Genomic DNA, 18,550 nt, shown 5'->3' on the forward strand with positions numbered 1-18,550 from the left:
GATGGGGCTCTGAGCACCTGGTAGAGCTGTGGGTGTCCTGTTCATTGCAGGGGGTTGGACCAGACGGCCTTTTAGGGTCCCTTCCAACTCAAACGGTACAATGGCAGCCCAGCGCAGAGTGCCGGCCGGCAGCGCCCAGCCCCGGGCAGGTTACTGGCACCCTGCGCTGATCCAGCACCGCTCCCTGCAGCCCTAAGGGAACACTTGGCTGTGACTTCTGCTGCCCTCTGGGGACTGAACACCCGTCCCCAGCTCTGTCCCCAGGACAGCACGAAGCGCCCTCTGGAGTCCTGCACACGCCGGAGGAGCTCTGTACCATAACGCTTGAAAGGTGTTCTAATATTAAGTCTAAGGTGTATAAAGTTCTCACAAACTGTGTTTTACTTCCAGGAAAAAAAAAAAAAAAGAAGAAGAAGAAAAAAAAACCTGTCACTTTAACTTTGTAAATATTTATGTAAAACATTATTTACAAAACTTTGATATTATATATTATTTGATTGTATATGTACACAGTGTAAATACATTTGTACCTCTCTCTTGTACTCTAAATAAAAATGACTCGGGACATGTATCGTTTAGAAGACGGGTGGTTGCGAGGGCTTTGTTTTGCTCTGTGCAGGAGGGGAGGATGCAGTGGTTGGGAGGATTGAAGGTTTGATGAGCACGGTGAGTGGGCATAGCATCATCCGTCAGACTGCAGGGGGAAGGTGATGGAAAGGGAAAGGTGGGTTCTGGCTAACGACAGGTAGGGTGCTGTTGGTGTGTGCCTCCAGGTGCTGATGTCATCTCATGGAAGGTGTTGTTAAGCTGTGTTTCAGCTGCAGGGCTAGAGGTGCACGTCCTGCTGGAAAGAATCCTGTTCAGCTTTGGTCCTGAGACACTGAAGCACTCGCTGGAGGCCATTGCTGAGCTCTTCTTCCCTAGGTATTTGCACAGCAGCTCTGGAGCTCCAACCAGTGTTTGAATGGGATGCATTGAAGAAAACTTCCACACGAAGGCATTATTTACTGCTGGGAAAAGCTTTGTGAAGAAAGGGGTGTAACTTTCAGCCCTTGGAGGATGGGCACCTTGCGATGCCATCATAGGGTGCACGTCCGCAGCCTGTGCAGTGTGGATCTCGGTGGTCCCTCCTCACTGAGGGGCCGGGGCAGCTGCTCCAGACCCCACTGCTTCCTCCTGGGAGAGGATTCAGCGCTTCTCTCCGAAAAATGGGGGAAAGTACATGTGCACACAAAGCAACCCCCAGAAATCAGAGCTGGGATGCTCTGCTCTGCTCCTAGCTGCCCAAATCATTTTCCCCTTCCACCTGGAGCTGTGCCTCCTGTCAACACCAAGTGCCTCAGTTTCCCCTGAGAGAAGGACGAAGACGCTTTGCCCACACTCATCGCGCCCCCTCGCTCCCTGCCAGGAACCAAAATGGCCGCGCAGCACCCAGCCGATACTACCTCTCACAGGCGCCCTCACTCAAGATGGCGGCACCCATGCCTCAGGCGCGCTTTTGCCCTCAGCCAATATGGCGGCCGGAAGGCACGTCTCATCAGGGGGCGCCGGCGTCGCGCTGCCCGCACCCAAGATGGCGGCGGTGACCATGCGGCTGCCGGTGATGCGCAAAGCGGTGGGACCGAGCGGGCCGCGGGGCGGCGAGAAGCACCTGGTGGTGCCTGGGGACATCATCACCACGGACACGGGATACATGAGGTGGGGACAGCGGCAGCGGGGAAGCAGTAGGGGGACGGGGCCGGCCGGTCTTGGGCTCTCCTCATATGTCCGCTCTGTCTATAGGGGCCACGGCACCTACGTAGTCGAGGAGAAGCTCGTGGCCTCGGTGGCCGGCGCTGTGGAGAGGGTGAACAAGCTGGTGTGCGTCACGCCGCTGAAGACCAGGTGAGCCCCGGGCTCAGTTGCCCGTGGAGGTGAGGAAAGGGCTGTGTAACGCTGTGCTCTGTCCCACCGCCAGGTACAACGGCGAGGTCGGCGACATCGTGGTCGGGAGGATCACGGAGGTGAGGACACGGGTGGGCCCACGAGAATGCCATGAGGTCCAACAAAGCCAAGAGTGAGGCTGTGCAGCCCAGAGAGGGAACCGGGTCATGGGCTGTATCCAGTGCAGTGCCAGCGAGATGGTCCTGCCCCTCTGGTGAGACCTTACCTAGAGCACTGCATCCTGACGTGGAGTCCTCAGTGCAGGAGAGAAACGGACCTGCTGGAGCATGTCTAGAGGAGGAATGCAAAAATGATCCAAGGGATGGAACACCTCCCTACAAGGACAGGCTGAGAGCTGGGGCTGTGCAGCCCAGAGAGGAGACGGCTCTGGGGAGAGCTGAGAGCAGCCTGTCAGTATCTAAAGGGGCTGTAAGAAAGAAGAGGACAGGCTTTTTACTAGGGTCTGTTGTAACAGGACAAGGGGAAATGGTTTCAAACTAAACAGGGGAGATGTACACTGGATATAAGGAAGATGTCCTTTACATTAAGGGCAGTGAGGCACTGGCAGAAGTTACCCAGAGAGGTCATGGGTGCCCCATCCCTGGAGACACCCAGGGGCAGAGCTGGACAGGCTCTGTGCACATGATGGAGCTGCAGGCGTCCCTGTTCATTGCAGGGAGTTGTGCCAGATGGCCTTTAAAGGTCCCTTCCAACTGAAATGATTCTGTGATTCTCTGACAGCCCCTGCTGTACTGGCCAGTCATTTCCTGTCATGGTGGAGCTGGCAGGTGCTTTGCTGTAGTCAGTCAGCTGTATAACTTCCCACTCTACTGAAGAAATCTTGTTCATTTTCTGAGTGTACGTTAACATCATTTTTCTTCTCCAGGTTCAGCAGAAACGATGGAAAGTGGAAACCAATTCCAGGCTGGATTCGGTTCTGTTGTTGTCGTCTATGAATTTACCTGGTGGTGAACTGGTGAGTGCAGAGAAGTGCCAGAGGGCTGCCCTCTGCTGCAGGGCAGGATGCTCTGGAGCCCTTCCCACCGTTAGCACACAGGTGGTGTTGATTTCTCATGGATGACCAGGTTATGTTTTGCACAGTATCCTAAGGAGATGATCCTCCCTTCGTATAGCTGTTAATTCATGTTTCCTCATTCTACGTGATGTGTAACTTTTCTTGCATTGTCCTTTTCAGAGAAGGAGATCAGCAGAAGATGAGCTTGCAATGAGGGACTATCTGCAGGAAGGGGACCTCATCAGTGTATCCTTCCACTGCTTGTACTCAGACAGAAGAGTCGAGGGGCATGGGGGGAACAGCCAGACCTCAGCCAGCAGGGAGAGCTCTGTGCTGGGGCAGCCGATGGCTGTTGGTACAGGGCAAGAGAGTTAATTTCCTTAAGAGGCACTGACAGGCAGAGGTCCAGTCTGTATTTTCTGATGGGGCTGTATCGCTGCACACCAGGAGTCTGAAATACGGGAAGGTAAGTCGCTCAGAAGCCCAATTTCATTCCAGTTGGATTGCATGAGTGTCTAGCTCTGGGGCTCAGTACTCTGTTAGAAGGTCAGACCTTTGTAAAATACAGTGCAATTCTATCCATGTCAGTAGAATTTCTTTGAATTTATATCAAGATAGCAGCAGGATTGGGTTTTGGGGGAGATCTTTGAGGAAAAAAAAGTGCTCTGGAGTAGAACATGATATTATAACCCACGCAGCAGGTTAGGAAGAATCTTGGCTCCCATGTGGGAGCTCAAAGCAGAGTTCCTCAATGCAGACAGAATGCCCTTTGAGCTGCTGCTATCCCTCTCCACAGTTATTGCGTGAGTCTGTTTCTCCCACCAGTTGTTTGGAGCTTGAGCTCTGGGGAGAAAAATCTTCTAGCTCAAACTTTATCACTCTTCTTCTGCAGGTCATTGTCCTCTCGGCTCACTTCACACTCCAGGGCTCTATTTTAGACTTTATGCAGTTGGCATTTTTCTCTGCTTTTGCGCACTGAAATAAGCCAAGGGGCCAGTGGAGCATAGGCTGCAGTTGGGATTGCTAGACCAAGGGTATTAGCACTTAAAAGATGAAAGCAAAATGTGCTTTTTGCACAAAGGGTGAAGGACAGCGACTGGATTAAGAGGGAAAGTGTTCTGCTAAATTGGGCCTCTCGCTCCTCATTTTTCTGCAGGATGGTTGATGTCTAGTTACAGTCAAGATATTATTAACATTTGTGCTAAGCACTGAGAGTATTCTTCATCTTCAAAGGACTGCACAGGCACTAGCTAATCCTCCCAGCACTCCCAGAGGCAAGCAGGCTTTATATTCACTGCTTCACAGGAAAAGATGTTAAATTGACTGGTTCCTAGACAAGGAGTGGAGAGCATGTTAGTGACTGGGCATTACCTATGGTGGAACACTGTCTCTCACACTGAGTCTCATGGTCTCCTCTTCAGCTTGGCCAGGGTGTGCTTGTTCAGGTCTCACCCTCCCTTGTGAAACGCCAGAAGACTCACTTCCATGACTTGCCCTGTGGTGCGTCTGTGATCCTTGGCAACAATGGTTTCATCTGGATCTACCCAACTCCAGAACAGAAAGATGAAGAAGCAGGGGGCTTTACAACCAACTTAGAGGTGAGGGGACGGGGAAAATGATGAGCTTTGTTCTACCAATGATGTTTTGCCAGTTTAATGTGGTCCAATAGGCACACGAATAACTTAAGATATTCAAGAAGTGGTATTAGATTTGCGGCAAAACATTTTTTTTTCCAGTAGGCTTGCATTATTTCCCTGTGTATTCATCTCTCTTCCTCTGTCCTTCCTCAGCCAGTTCCCCTGTCTGACCGGGAGGTGATCTCACGGCTCCGAAACTGCATTGTAGCTTTGGTCACTCAGAAGTTGATGCTCTTTGACACTAGCATCCTGTATTGCTATGAGGCATCCCTTCCTCATCAGGTACAGAAAACAGTGTTATTTACTTTATTCCACAGTGTGGGAAGGGATTGGGAAGGCTGAATCAGCTGCTGCTGAAATCAGTAAGTTATATGGTAGGGCTTCCTTCAGTCTTTCCAAAATACTTGTAGTGACAAAAAGAACTGCCCTTATGCATGACATAAATTGCCTTGGACATGTATGATGGGAGAACATTAACAACTGTCCTGGCAGAACTTAAACAATCACAGAGAAAAGGTGTACAGCGAGAGCTCAAACTGAGGGAGCCTTCCAGTCAGTGCAGAATGGCCTTCAGTAAAGGTTAGGAGATTTTCCTTTGCTTTCCTATGGTCTTTCTAAGAGATATTAGCCCTAACAAAGTTTCTTCGAATGCAGTGCTAGTAGCTGCTCTTTGGTGCCAGTGTTACTTTTCTTTCCACTCCAGATCAAGGACATTCTCAAACCAGAGGTGATGGAGGAGATCGTTCTGGAAACCCGACAGAAGTTGCTGGATCTAGAGGGATAGTGCCAGAAGAGGTCATTTTCAAATCCCCACCATGGCAGCTTTTGAGTCTCAGTACTTTTTTTTAATCAGTGTTCCAGTCACCAACATTCATTCCACACTTCAGAAACTACCACAATCGGTCATTTAAACTCCTCGAATATCTCCTGAGCCCTTTTAGTACAGTAGTACTAAATAGTACTTAAGTACAATAGCCTTTTAGTGCAGCAGCCCGGGAAATAGATACCTGACCTTTATGAAGGCACAGATGCAATTGGGACATATGTCATGACACTTGTTGCTGTGTATAGTGCTCCTTAACTTCTAGAAAGTTAGGGAGGAGGGGATGTATTGTGTGATGGGTTTCTTTCACCCCAGAGGCTTTTAAAATGGTTTTGATTTTCCTTTACTATGATACAGATCTGCCAGTCTGTCCTTTGACTCTTTTCTTTTCTTTTTTTTTTTTTTTGAGACTGCATGTCACAGGTGCAAGTCCTTAGACTATTTCTAACCACATTTTGTGTGTTTGCTGTTCATGGCTTCTGTGTCCCGAGGGTTTGAGATTGGATGTGGCTGTCCACATGAGCCAGGTAGCCATGAGTGAGCAGTGCCTTGTCAGTCTGTGTGTATCCTGCTGGTCCCTTTTGTATTCATGATGTGTTGAGCTCTTTCTCTGAGAAAGCTCTGGTGTTGTTTTCTATTAAATGCTTTACATTTCAATAAATTTCTTCTAATTGAGATAGTCATTCATTGGTGTGTGCATTGATTGGCTTATCTTCCTCCCAAATTAGTTTGGTCTAGCTCTAGAGAGCTACAGCTGGCTTAAGTTTTCTTGTACCAGGAGACTTGAACGGCTGAAGTGTCCTCTTCCCTCCTCTTCAATGGTTGTTCTTCAGCCTTTTCAACCAGTTCACCTTCTTCACCACGTTTTCCACGTGGGATAAGTAAGTAGATTGCCTGGCACTGTTCACAGTGGCTTTCTCTCAAGATTTCTTCTCTGCAAGATGCCACGGAAGGGTGAGTGATGCAGCTTTGTCAGAGGGAAAAGGGGAGCCCAGCAGACACTGGCCCAGTGGCTACGTCCTCAGGGCAGTGGCTAGATGGTTGCAGTCAGTCACTTGCCTTCCCTGCCTAAGAATGGATGTGATGCTTTTGTTTCAGTATTCTTTCAGATCTCTGGTGCTGTATTAGAACTGTTTGTATATGTATGTGTTGTGTGTGTATTTTTTGTATTAGAGCTGCATGCACCGTGGTGCTGTCCTTGTTAAAAAGACTGAAAAAGCAAGAAGTCTGCCCTAATTATCCCTGAATCTAGTTACAGTGTTTCAAATTTTCATGCTTGCCTCAGGCTAAAGGAAGAAATCTGCCTAGTCTTTTCCTGGAAACTAGAAATACCCTTCCTTGCTTCTCATCTGGTGCAGACTGCTCTGCCTGTGGTTGAGAGTAAGCACTAGGTGGCACCTTTGGATCGTGTTTGTAGTAATCTCCAGCAGCTCTGCTTCATTTCCTTCCAAAAAACAAGGGCTGGATGTCTGCCACCAATGCTCCTGCCTAAATACTAGAGCATTATGGAGCTCAGTGGCTAAGGACAAGCAAGGACATGGGTAATCCATCCTGCTGCTGCAAAACTCAAACTTCACTCCATGCTGCCTCTGTAAAATAGCACTTAAATTCCTGAGGATGTGTTGGTGGACTGTCCCATGCAAGGTACAGGAACTGTTATTTCTGAGTGTTGGGAGGATTCCCTAGGAAGTGTTAAAGCAGTCACATTTTCAAGATGATCTGGGAAAGCTGAAGACTAAAGCCTGATGGTGACACTGTCAGGTCTGTGTATGAGGCTGGTATCAGCCTTACCCACATTTGTGTGAGTATGAACAGCACAAAGAGGCTAAAAGCTTTAGTGGACTCTGTAGGCTTCTCATGCCAACCCTCTCTTCCCAGCATGAATGGTTTTGGTTGCTTATGTTCAATAAATGAATATGCAACTTCAGAAACAATGAGCTCAGGGTTTAGGCTGCTTCAGCTGTACGTTGCCTTGGGGGTGTGGGTATGTGACTGATTCAGTAACTGGCACTTTTGTTCTTTGATCTATGGATTGGAGCGCCAGCAGGAAAGGTGTGCTTATCGATCATTCCTGATCTATGGGCGAGGTGACGGTCCGGGTACTTTTCTCCATGGCCACGAGGGGTCATTGCTGTTCTCTGCAAATTCAGCCAGGGCCGTGCCAAGCCCAGAGCTAAATTCCCTAACAAAGCTTCAGCGAGGGCGTTGCTGGCAGTTCCTGCAGCCCCATCTAGTGCAGCTTTGCAAACCAGCGGGTAACAAGAGATGGGAGTGACAAACTTGCTGGGGAGGGAGAAACTTGCTGAGCAGTTTCAAAGGTATCTAAGAGAAGTACCTGCCCATCAGCCATTTACTGTTAATTTGATTGAATCCCTGCGGTTTTTCTCTCAGATAAACAGTGAGAGCTACCAGTGCTCATCCACCTCACAAGCAACTGGACTTGCTGCTGAGGCTCACAGTTTCCATAGAGAGAGGCTTTAAGTATTAGTCATGACCCACAATAGAGCAAATGGCTTTTCCACATTGCCCACCAGAGATGAGTGACGAGGTCTGGCAAGTGGGATAGGGGTGTCCAGGACCACTCTCTCCACTGCAGGTTGACATAAGAGTGTAAGCATGGGTGAGCACTGTCTGCAGAAACGAGAGCACAACATCTGTAGAAATAAATGTCCTGTTTCTTGGTGCCTGCCAGTGTTTTATTCATGTGCTAATATGGAGAACAGCAACCCCTCCCTTCACTCCCAGTTAATAACCACTGGGATTTCAGATTTGTGCTAATGGATTGTTAATCCAGTTACTGCTGCTATTATGTTACTTCTGTATCATCTGCATGCAGTTTTGCTGTTCACATGAATGGTACAAATGCAAAGCCCTAGAAGATACTGAAATTCCACTGAGACAAAAGGCAGCCTTCAAATGGTTGTCTCAGGTTCCTCAGGACCAACAATTAATATGCTAAAGTTTGTCATTTGGTAAAGAAGTTTAATATATTGTTATGGAGGGGATGGAGAGAACATCATAGCAGCTGTTAGGAGTAACAACCCACACACAGTGGAAGGTAAACAGAGAACATACTGAAATACCTTATGGAGTTCACTCTGCTTCAGTCCCACAAGTGGCACCTGATAGAGATTATCCAAAATGCTCGGGTCACATCTAGAAAGGAATAACTTTTTCCGTAAGGGATGGTGTTTTTGACTAGCCTGTTAACAATTCTCTCTCAAGATGCTCAGCTTGTGGTGGCAGCTCTGTTTCCTCAGTTTCATTCAGCCTGTGGGCTCATACAAAGTCTGCACTGGAGCTGAGAAGGAAGTTACATCATGGCAGTAAGAAGCTCCGTTACCGAGATAAACTGGGAGAAATTCCGCAGAGCTGAAGAGACGTGGCCTTGGATTTGTCTCAGCACAGTGTACTAGAACTTCTCTTTACTGCACATAAACAACATCAGTACCTGCAGTCTGAGTCGCTGATGGGGAAATGCAATAAAAATGGTTTGGGATCCTTGCTGAGAATTAGCAGGCTGCTACAGCAGAGGGTGGAGGATCCAGTAGGCCTGAACGAAGTACTTCATTTCGGACACTGTTGTTGAAAGATAGAAAACACGTCTGCCAAGGACCTTGAGCGTGGTGTTGGAGACGGGGAGGATGTTTGGATTTGTCACAAGGGAGGAGCTGGTATAAACAAGCCAGTCCGTGTCCAGATGGCCACCTTGAGCAGCAGGCAGAAAGTGCATTTGTGTTCGCCTATTGTGAGTGAAAGCAACAGCAGACCTTTGACCGAGACGCCCTGACCTCAAACTGCCGCCTCAATCTGTCTCTGTTCCCAAGCTGAACTAGAGAACATATGAGAAACAACATCTTTAGTGTCAGTCTGTGCTCCGTGGCACAGGGAACATGCACCTAATGGGCACAGCACAGCAGGCTGAGCAACACGGGGTTTAACTTCGTATTGGTACGGAGTGGTGTGTGAATAACATTCTGTTTGTCTTATTGCCTCTGGGGATGGTCTCGGTGTCAAGCTCTGCACTCACAGCACTGGTAAGGAACTCAGGGCCTTTGTGCAGGGGGACTGCACCTCACAATGGAGAGGTGACGGCTGCGTCGTGGAGTCCTCACCGCTGCCCACCTCTGCCTGGAGCCCAGGGCAGGAGGGCAGCACCCCGGTGGGCCCTGCACAGGGACACGGCTTTCCATCCCCTGGTCCTTGGCCGCTCTCCAGGCAGGGGAAGAGCCCGACTCCAGGCCTCAGCTCCCAGCACACACACCTCTGCCGCCTGCCGTTCCCAGCACCCCGCCGCCAGCCCTCGCGGCCGCTATCCTCCATCCCTTTCAGGTAACGCGGGACTCCTCGGCCCCTTCACGACGCCCCGCTCCCCTCAGGGTCCCTTATGCCCACACTCCCGCTTCCCCGCCGGTTCCCCTATCGGCCGGGGCCGGGCGGGAGGCGGAGGCGGCGGAGGAGGAGTGGCCGGAAGGGGTTTGCCCGCCCGCCCCGCCGGCCGGGGACGGGGCTGCGCCGCGGGTTCCGGGATCTCCCTCAGCGCTCCGCCGCCCCCCGCGGCCCTTTGTCCCCCTCCTCCCGCCCGGCCCTGCCCTACCCTACCCTGCCCGCGGGGATGCCGCCGGCCCGCCCCGCCCCTCCCCATCTCCAGCGGACGCGGTGCACGATCCTTCCCCCCGGACGGCCTCGCGCCTCCCGCCCGGCGGCCCCCGGGCCCTTCTGAGGCGGCCGCCACCTGCTCGGGCCCAGCGCTGTTCGACGCCGCCATGGCCCCCCGCGTCCCACCCGCCTGCTCGGGCCCGGCCCGGCCCCGGGAGAGGTAGCGGCGGGCGGGGCCGAGAGGACGGCGAGCTGCGGGCAGGCCTCGGGTCACCGCCGGGAGCTGCCCCCGCTCCGCTGCGGGAGCCGGGATGGTGCTGGGGGGCTCCGTCCTGCGAAGCTCCGGCCGTACGTGAAGCCAAACCTGCGGCGCTTTGGCCTTTGCTAACCCAATGCTATGCAAAAGAAAAGGAGAAAGAGAAAAAAAAAAAAAAGGAAACCTTGACACTGGTTGCGCTGGGAATGAGTGTTCCCTGCCCGGGGTGAGCCTGCGCGTGGTTTGGTGTCTGTGAGTTGGACTGATTCGCCTTTGTGGAAGACGCACTGTCTACAAGAAGGTGAAACTTCGGCGGCACTCGTTACCGCGTGGTTGGAACTTTTAACTCGTTTGTATTTTTTTTTTTTTCATCAAGCCACCTCAGGAGCCGTGCTGCTGTCTGCAGAATCTGTGCTCATCTTGGTGCTTCTCGGCAGCGACTTCGCTGCGCGCTTGCCCAGCACAGGAGCACGGAACTGTAGGGGCTGGAAGGGGCCTCTGGAGATATCCATCCTGAGCGTTCTCCTTCAAAACTCCTTCCCAACCTGGAAGATCGGGGATCACAGACTTCTGCAGAAGCTTCTTGTCCTGGGAGAGGCTGCCCAGAGTTGCTTTATGGGGCAGCAGCCTGGAAAAGTTCTTGGGGACCAAAGGAGGCCGAGTCTGCCTGCCCTGCACTTCATCAAAGGAGCAGGGAAGAAGGAGTCATCGAGGCATGGGGGCCCACACTGCAATGTCTTTGTGGAACATGGTAAGAGATTTCAGTTGGTTTCACTTTTGGTTTGATTTTGATTTGCTGAGTTGGATGTGATGTGGATTTCCTGAAGTGCATAGTGCCGATGCAAACATACTGTGCTTCTTGGAAGTTGTTTTCTCTCCCTTGCTTCTTAAGGCAAAACTTCTGTGATTCTTTGTTAATATTTCACTTAGGTCAGATTGCTTGGAACCTGGAAAGAGGTTATGGCACAGCTAAGTACGAAATACAAGGAAATAACTCTTTACCAGCTTACAAGCTTCTCATTTCTGCCTTGGGTATGTTCTGGGTTAAGGTCTGGAGGAGTGTTTCATCCTCTTTGAGTTGTTTGTTTCATAGGTATAGACCAAAGCCAACTGAGGATGATGCTATTTTGAGTAACGAGTGTTCTTAATTATCTTTACAAAAGGGGCTCAGCTACTTGGAAACAGAACTAGACTGCTTTGGGGAAGTTTGTGGATGCTGCTGTTGTGACAACTGGTTGGAATAAAGTAGTTTCTTGTTAATTTGCTTAGTGCACTTACAGCACTGTTGGTTTGTGGTTTCTCATAGCCAGTTAAACACGTTAACTTGTGCTGGAATGGACTTAAGTGCAAGAGGCTGCAAGTGGCCAGGTTAGGGGTACAGCAACCCTCTCAGCTCTGCCCCAAATTAAGGGAGGGCAGAGAGTCTCAGGAAATACAGCAAATCAAAAGCTCAGTGGAACTCCAAATGAGTTCAAATACGTTTTGTTTTTTTTTAAATGAGATTTCAAACTGAAAGCATCTCTTTCAAAAGACACAGACAGAAATGTGTTGTTTCAATGACGCTTTTTGGAGTAATCCTTGGTTTTGTGTGGCACTTCTTCACTTCTGGTGTTCCTTGGGAGGACACGCGCCAGGCTGCTACCTCAGGCTGGGGAATGGGATTTTCATAAGGTTTCTTCAACAGTTTTGACCTCACAAGAAAGTTTATTTGTGAACAAAACAAAACTGGAGCTGTAATCTTCGTATAATTGAAAATGGAAGTATTTGCTGTGTGCGAGAGCATACTCCATTAGTAGGTGGAGAAGCTTTGATTCGGTTTCGTTTTAGCTGGGCTTTCCTTTTGAACTTATTCTGTTCCTAGAAGGAGCCAAGCAGTCTTGTGCAGTGTTTAGCAAAGACGTTGTCAGGGATGCTGTGTACGTGCTGCTGTTTTGAAATATCGTTTTGAGTTACGTCTGTGTTACCTCTTTTGAGTTTTGCACGGTGTTTGTGCGCTGAGGTTATTTGGAAATGGAAGTTAATTACTGCAACGTTAGGGTATAGAAGGGCTTATTTAACCCTTTGGTGATAAGTTGCTGCCGGGTTTTTCCAAGCTGTGCTCTCAGCACTGTGATACACCTACTCCTCTGGTCCCAGTTTGTTTGCTGCTTTTACTGCTTTGGACAGAGTTTCAAGGTCAGGGGAGATACAGTGAGCGCAAAGTGCAAGTGGTGTGATGTTCTCACAGTCTTTGGTGTTTTGATGGAGCAGAAGAGCCAGAAATGCTGCTTTTTGATCATCTGACAGGAATAGGCAGATGGTAACTTTCTGCTGCTATGACCCGAGGTCAGAAGATCCCAGCACATTTGCAAAGAAAAATAGTATCTACAATGTCCACATACCATATGTCCGCGAGAGACCTCAGTGTCTTGATTTAGAAAAAAATAAACTTGAAAGGAGACATTGAGGTCAGTACATCTGCTAGGAGAACTGCAAGAGATCAGTCTCGCTTATCCACATGAGGAAAAGTTTCTTCCTTTGAGTATGTGAAGTGGTTCTTCATGGTACAGGCAGCAGAAGGCTGCACCACTGGCTCTGTGCTGTCTGGGCCTCCTACTTGCTAGAGAGATGGTGCTCTAAAATACCTGGAAAAAATGGAGAGGAGAGAAAGATCATTTTAGAAGGTTATTCCTCTTCCTTGATGTTTTGTTTAATGGATAACTTTTCATTTTTGAAATGCACATACAATCTGACACGCTGACCTTCTGACCATTTATAGTTAATGGACAGAACGGTATTTCATAGTGTGGCTTTCCTGTTATGGAAATGTCTTTTGGTAAAGCAGCTCAGAACCTTGGCTTGGTGGTTTCAGTGTGAATCCTCCCTGCTATGTCCTTCTAAGGCTGTTTTGGTGCGGATTTTTTCAGCTCTTAGATTATTTGCAAGCTTGAAGTTGTGAGAAAGTGTAAAGACAATGTTTGCCTCTTGCCCTGTGCTTTTCTCAGCTGAGCAGTGAACCTGTGGTCACTGCTTCTAGGGAATGTCTAGCTGAGAGCAGAAGCTTGGACAATATCTGATTAGTGGGAAAGACTTTGTAAATGCAGATTGAATTTTGCCCAGTAGTTTCTTGTGCCTTTCTGAGACATCAGATTCAGCAAACCTCTGTGGCAGCGACTGAGAATGAGGGCCACGGGCATGTGGGGTTTGAGTGAGAGGTTTGAATTTAAGAATGGGAACTTATGGTGATTTGAAGCATAGGTCATTCAGGTGGTGCCAAAGCTTTGATGTACGTCTTTGTCTTTGCTGACATTACTGTCAGTTCTGCGGTGGCAATCAGAAGTTGCTGATTTAGGGAGGAGAGAGGAAACCTTCTGAAGAAATTTGGGGTACGAGATTGTCTTATATGCTGCTTCCCATCACACGTAATGGATCGCTGAGAGGTACAAACCCAGTCACGTAGCCTTCTCCTTGGTCTGTGTTATAAATCGTAGCCATGTTCTTATTGCATTGCAGAACATGTCAAAGTTTGTTTGAACTTCACAGCCCGGGATACAAAGAGAAGGAACTTCCTTTTGAATCTGTATTATGCCTTTGTGCTGCCAGGCAGTGCTAGCTGCTTGGCTTTGGGCTGTACTTCTGCAAGAGAAAGTTTGAGAGAGTGATAAGGAAGCTTGAACAAGACGTTTGTCTTGCTGAAAGGAGTGGAGCCACAGGAACTGGTACGTTCTCCTTGTACCAGAAGTCAGCCTACTGTAGACTCTTTCGTGCCAGATCTGGAGTAAGTGCTGCGACCACAAAGTTAATTACACAAAATAGATTGATAGCGTAAGCTTGCCCAAGTTGTCAGTTGGAGATCAGCCCTATGAAATTCACTAGTGGGGGGAAGAAAAAAAAATCAGTTGTAAGTATCTTTGCCCATGTTGTTGATTTAAAAAATATCTCTTTGAAGAGACTTTAGATTTAAGTCTAATTTCTTTTACGTTGTTACATTTTACGTTTCAACTGTTTTGATTGTGAAAACGAATTAAGTGCTTTGCTTCCTTCCTTAGGACTCAGTGATTGACCCACGTACACTCTATTACAAGCTGTTATAATTATACTGCTATTTATTATTTTTATGAAATGTCAATATTTTTCATACCATGTGGGAAAATACATAATTCCAAGAGGAACTGGTTGAAGTTGTGTTGTGAACAAAATGTAGCATGAAGACTTTGGAACATGCTTTTGCCAGCCAGCTGCTCCAGGAGGACCCATTGTGATCAAGCAATAACATGACTTTGTACTTATTATCCTTTATCTTACAAGTGAGTGCAGTATGTCTGCTTCATACACAATATACATTGGTTTGGTAGCCAATTGCCTGTATATGGAGGTCATTTAGATGGGATTCCTTCCATGCTAGATCTCTGCTCTTCAGCACCCAGGTGGTTCCAGGCCGTGCCTCATGCCTTTACATTGTTCCTTTGGGTGATTTACCTCCTCTGGAGACCCTAGGATGGGAAGGGGACTGCTCTACTGTTCCTGCTTTGGGCTTTTCCCCTGAAGCTGTATCATTAACATCAGCTGAATGGAAGCTCCGTAGTGTCTGAGTCAGTGTTGCAAGCTGACAAAACTTTTTTCATTGTTAGCTTAGAGATTTGGCAGCTCCCAAACTTTAATTTCTATCTCTATTAGGAGGGAATTATCCCCAGCTTTTGAGATGATTGCTATGTATCCATACTTTGATGTGCTTCGGTGTTAATCTGGTTAATGCTGACATCTGCTCCACGCGGAATGCAGATTTGTGTACTGCCTCTGCCTGCATCCCTGTCCATCATACAAAGCTCTCGCTGTAATTCCTGTTCAATTACCAAATACCAGCAAGTTCCACTAAGAAGCTCCTGTGCCGAACTTGATCCAGGGCTGGGATGTGTTAGGAAAGAGGCCTAAGACCTGCTAAACTGCTTTCCACGCGCCGAGGTGGAAGATGAGGCTGGGAAGAGGCTAATCCTTTGCCTGGGCAGAAGCCCTGCTCTGTGAGCTGAGCTCTGAGACCTTGCTGCGTGTGAGCAGTTCATCTCCTTTGTGATGGTAAGTGTCATTGCTCGTATGCCAGAGCTCCATTAAGAGATTGTGCTGGTTCTGCGTTTTTGTTGTTTGGAGATCTTAGTAGATGGGCGGCGTGAGGAGACGAGGACAGGAAGGCAGGAGGAGGCTGCAGGGTGTTAGAGCAGAGATGAGGGCTCATCTCGTGAGCGATCATCTCATTCCGTGCACTTCAACATTTACCATCAGACTTGCGGTGTTTTAAATGGAAGCATTTAAGATTTAAACTTGAAAGCGAGCGGTTGGCAGAGTCCCAGGGGGCAGAGCTGGGAGCTGTACCCCTGGTGCTCTCTGGGACCTGCATTGCCCCGTGGGGCAGGCGGTGAGGGCGGCCCTGGGAAGCCTCTTGCTCTGCAGTTGTGTGCAGAGATGTGGCTGGGTCACATCTTGGAGCCAGGTCGTCATTCTTTCATGGGCGAGGAGGCTGCCTGATTAGTGTTGAGTTCTCTCTGTCTCTCTCATTCTCTGCACTGTCAGTGTGTGGTGCTGACCCAATGATCTGGTCGGCTGCCCACGGTCTCAGTTCCCGGTGTGACCACAGCGGGCTCGTGTGCGGTGACCCCGAGTCGTTCCACTTGGATTTTTGGGAATACCAAGCTGCCGTTGGACGCGCTGGCCGCTAGGTGTCTGTTCTGAATCTTTTTCATAACTTGCTGTGGTGAGAGCATCCCCTGCAGTAAGGAGTGTCTGGGAAGTGAGCAGCGGGTCCGGGGGGACAGCCGTGAGTTTGGGAAATAGCGCCTGTCAGATCTCTTTAGTTACTCTTAGAGCTGTGATCTCCCTGAGCGTGCTTTCTGATGGAAAGGGGCCGGCAGGTGATGTTTGCTTTTGCTTTTAATATGAAAATCTTGCTCCCTCATCACCTCGAGCTCCATTTCAGCCCATTCTTCATTTTCTAAAACGTCAGAGAGCAGTTTTCAGTGCTGTCTTCCTTTTCGCTTATCATTGCCTTTTGCACACATCTGATTTCTCCCACCCCTTTAGCTGTGCCGCACTCCTTATAATTGTACACATATTTTTATTCTCTTACATGAAATGGCGTGGTCCTCTCAGTATAGGAATTAATGCCATAAATCCTCTTGCTGCATTGTGTCCAGCATTTCTGAATGGGAGTGCTTCTCTTGGCAGCAGTATAGAAGGAATGGCAGAGAGCAGCGTTATAGCTGCAGCTATTTACACGGCTGCATCCGAGCACCAGAGTTGCTATCACAAAACTAATTGTGGAGTTAAACTTTCATGAAGTCATAACAGTGCTGACAAAGGAGGAGCTGTAATCTAGTAATACTCTGTTTTACTCAAATCACTTTTGGATGGGAGAATTTTATTATAATTCAGAAGATTTAGTGCGTCGAGCAGAATAGTTTCGGCTATAAATATCTGTGCTTGAATAGTTTATTATTTTTATTAGCTCTAAGCTGTCTTCGTATCCTCCATGAATCTGACAACAGATAATGTTGGTTTAAAAGGTACATCCTCATTTAGGCAGAATTATTGCAATAGCTCTTAGAGCTGCTGTTGTCTGGTTACGCCTCCTGTTTGCAAATAGCTTCAGAAAGCTTGAATGAGAGGTACTGAATTAATGCCGAGCTGATATTCCTTCTTAAATATGTTTAATATGATGGATTAGAAATGCATGTAAAATTACTTGCCGTCTAACCTTTACTTCTTGTAAGGCTGATGGGTTCCACTGAATATGTTTGCTATATCTACTTTCTCCAAACGTGTAGTTATTGAGTGAAAAACAGATGTCCTTTACTGGAAGCTAACCGGAGGGAAGGCAAAGCCGTGCCTGTTGTTCAGTGCAGAAGCTGCACTTCCATTGGGTTCTGTGGTTTGTTGTCACATCTGTGTCCCCATGCGCTTGGATGTCAAGCGGCTTCCACCTTCCAGGTGTCAGTGATTATTGCAAGGTGGTCACGTAAGACTGCGTGTGCTGCTCAACCCTTTGTGCTTGATATCATTGGGAGTAAAAGGCTGTTGGGGAGACTTCAGTCTAATTAACCTCACTGCAAGGATTATTGATGCCTTTCCCGTTGTTCGCAGCCCCAGCTAGAGATGGGGTGTGCAGTGAGGATCAGCATGAGGACGAGGACAGTGCAGGTTGCTTGCTATCCTTAGGTTAGCAAAATGTGCATTGCTAATGAATCCTCTCATGAAATAGATTGTATTTGGAGCCAGGCACAAGGATGAATTAGTGTCATCATGGTTGGAACCCTGGAGGCAGATACTGGTTTAACTCCTGTGGTCATTGTGGTTGCTGTGGCGTTGCCCCAGCAGAGTGTGGGCAGTGGCTGGTGTTTGGTGCAGGGCCTGGCTGGGCTGAGATTCGGGAGGTGTTCCAGGCCCGTGGGGATGTGGCACTGAGGGACATGGTCAGTGGGTATGGTGGGGGTGGGCTGGGGACCTTACAGATCTTTTTCAACCTTAATGATTCTATGAACTGTAGAATACTAACATGACAGATTTTCATTCCGCTCATTAAAATAAACAACATGAATCCGGTGAGGTACACAGGGTATTTTTGGTCTAATTCCGTAACTTACGTTACCCTTCCTCCGCTGAAAGTCAGTGCTACAGGGACATGAGTAACACCCAGGTCAAGGTGAAAGATGCAGACACCAGCAGAGCAGATTCTTCCCAGCTCAGATGTCACCCATGATTTTTCCAAATTAGGAAGCGGTGGGCTTCAGCCGGGCAGCACCCGATGATCTGCAGCCCCTGGTATGATGCGCTGTCCCTGGGCTGAGTCATGCGGGGCCAGGGCTGCTGTCACCCCACGGTGCTGAGTCAGCTGATAAGGGAGGTGTGGCTGGGGGGGCAGAGTGCTTGATTTCACAGAAATATCTTGGTCATTTTGCCGTTAGCTTAGGCAGCATCATGGATGTTAACTGTTTTCGAGTTCTAGAGTTGGGAGGACAGCAGCTCAGCCGTGGCTGAGGCTCCATCTGCTGAAGCCGTGCTTCTGGAAGCTGACATGCTGCTTGCGAAATGCTCCCCTAAGGCAAATCGGGCCCTTTGGGGAAGGAGGCTGAGGGCTGGAGCGAATCAGACAGGCATTTTATGTTTCCATTATTAATACAGTATGTTTTATGGTTCTCAAATTGGAATTGCTAGCAGCAGAATTTTAAAAATGCACTACTACTGAAAAATTTAGGAGTAAAAGTGACCCGGCACAAGTAACAGTGCTCTCTCCTGCCTCGAGACGGCCGGGCACAGCCTCACACAGTCAC

At 48.6% G+C, this 18,550-nt stretch overlaps 2 protein-coding genes across 2 annotated transcripts in view; both read left to right on the plus strand.

The window, feature by feature from the left end:
• Window positions 1,538-6,543, plus strand: EXOSC2 (exosome component 2). Its single transcript, XM_021413673.1, has 9 exons — window positions 1,538-1,698; window positions 1,783-1,884; window positions 1,958-2,003; window positions 2,810-2,899; window positions 3,119-3,184; window positions 3,336-3,404; window positions 4,360-4,536; window positions 4,729-4,857; window positions 5,279-6,543. Exons 1-9 carry the CDS (start codon window positions 1,574-1,576, stop codon window positions 5,357-5,359), a joined length of 885 nt encoding a protein of 294 aa, XP_021269348.1. The 5' UTR covers window positions 1,538-1,573; the 3' UTR covers window positions 5,360-6,543.
• The window catches only part of ABL1 (ABL proto-oncogene 1, non-receptor tyrosine kinase), a 65,995-nt gene continuing 57,904 nt past the window's right edge, over window positions 10,460-18,550 (plus strand). The window contains exon 1 of the mRNA XM_021413671.1: window positions 10,460-11,004. Coding sequence (XP_021269346.1) covers window positions 10,869-11,004 — 136 coding nt within the window. The 5' untranslated portion in view covers window positions 10,460-10,868. The remainder of the gene's footprint in view (window positions 11,005-18,550) is intronic.

The sequence above is a fragment of the Numida meleagris genome, chromosome 16 (assembly GCF_002078875.1).
Source record: "Numida meleagris isolate 19003 breed g44 Domestic line chromosome 16, NumMel1.0, whole genome shotgun sequence".
In the NCBI taxonomy this organism is placed as follows: domain Eukaryota; kingdom Metazoa; phylum Chordata; class Aves; order Galliformes; family Numididae; genus Numida; species Numida meleagris.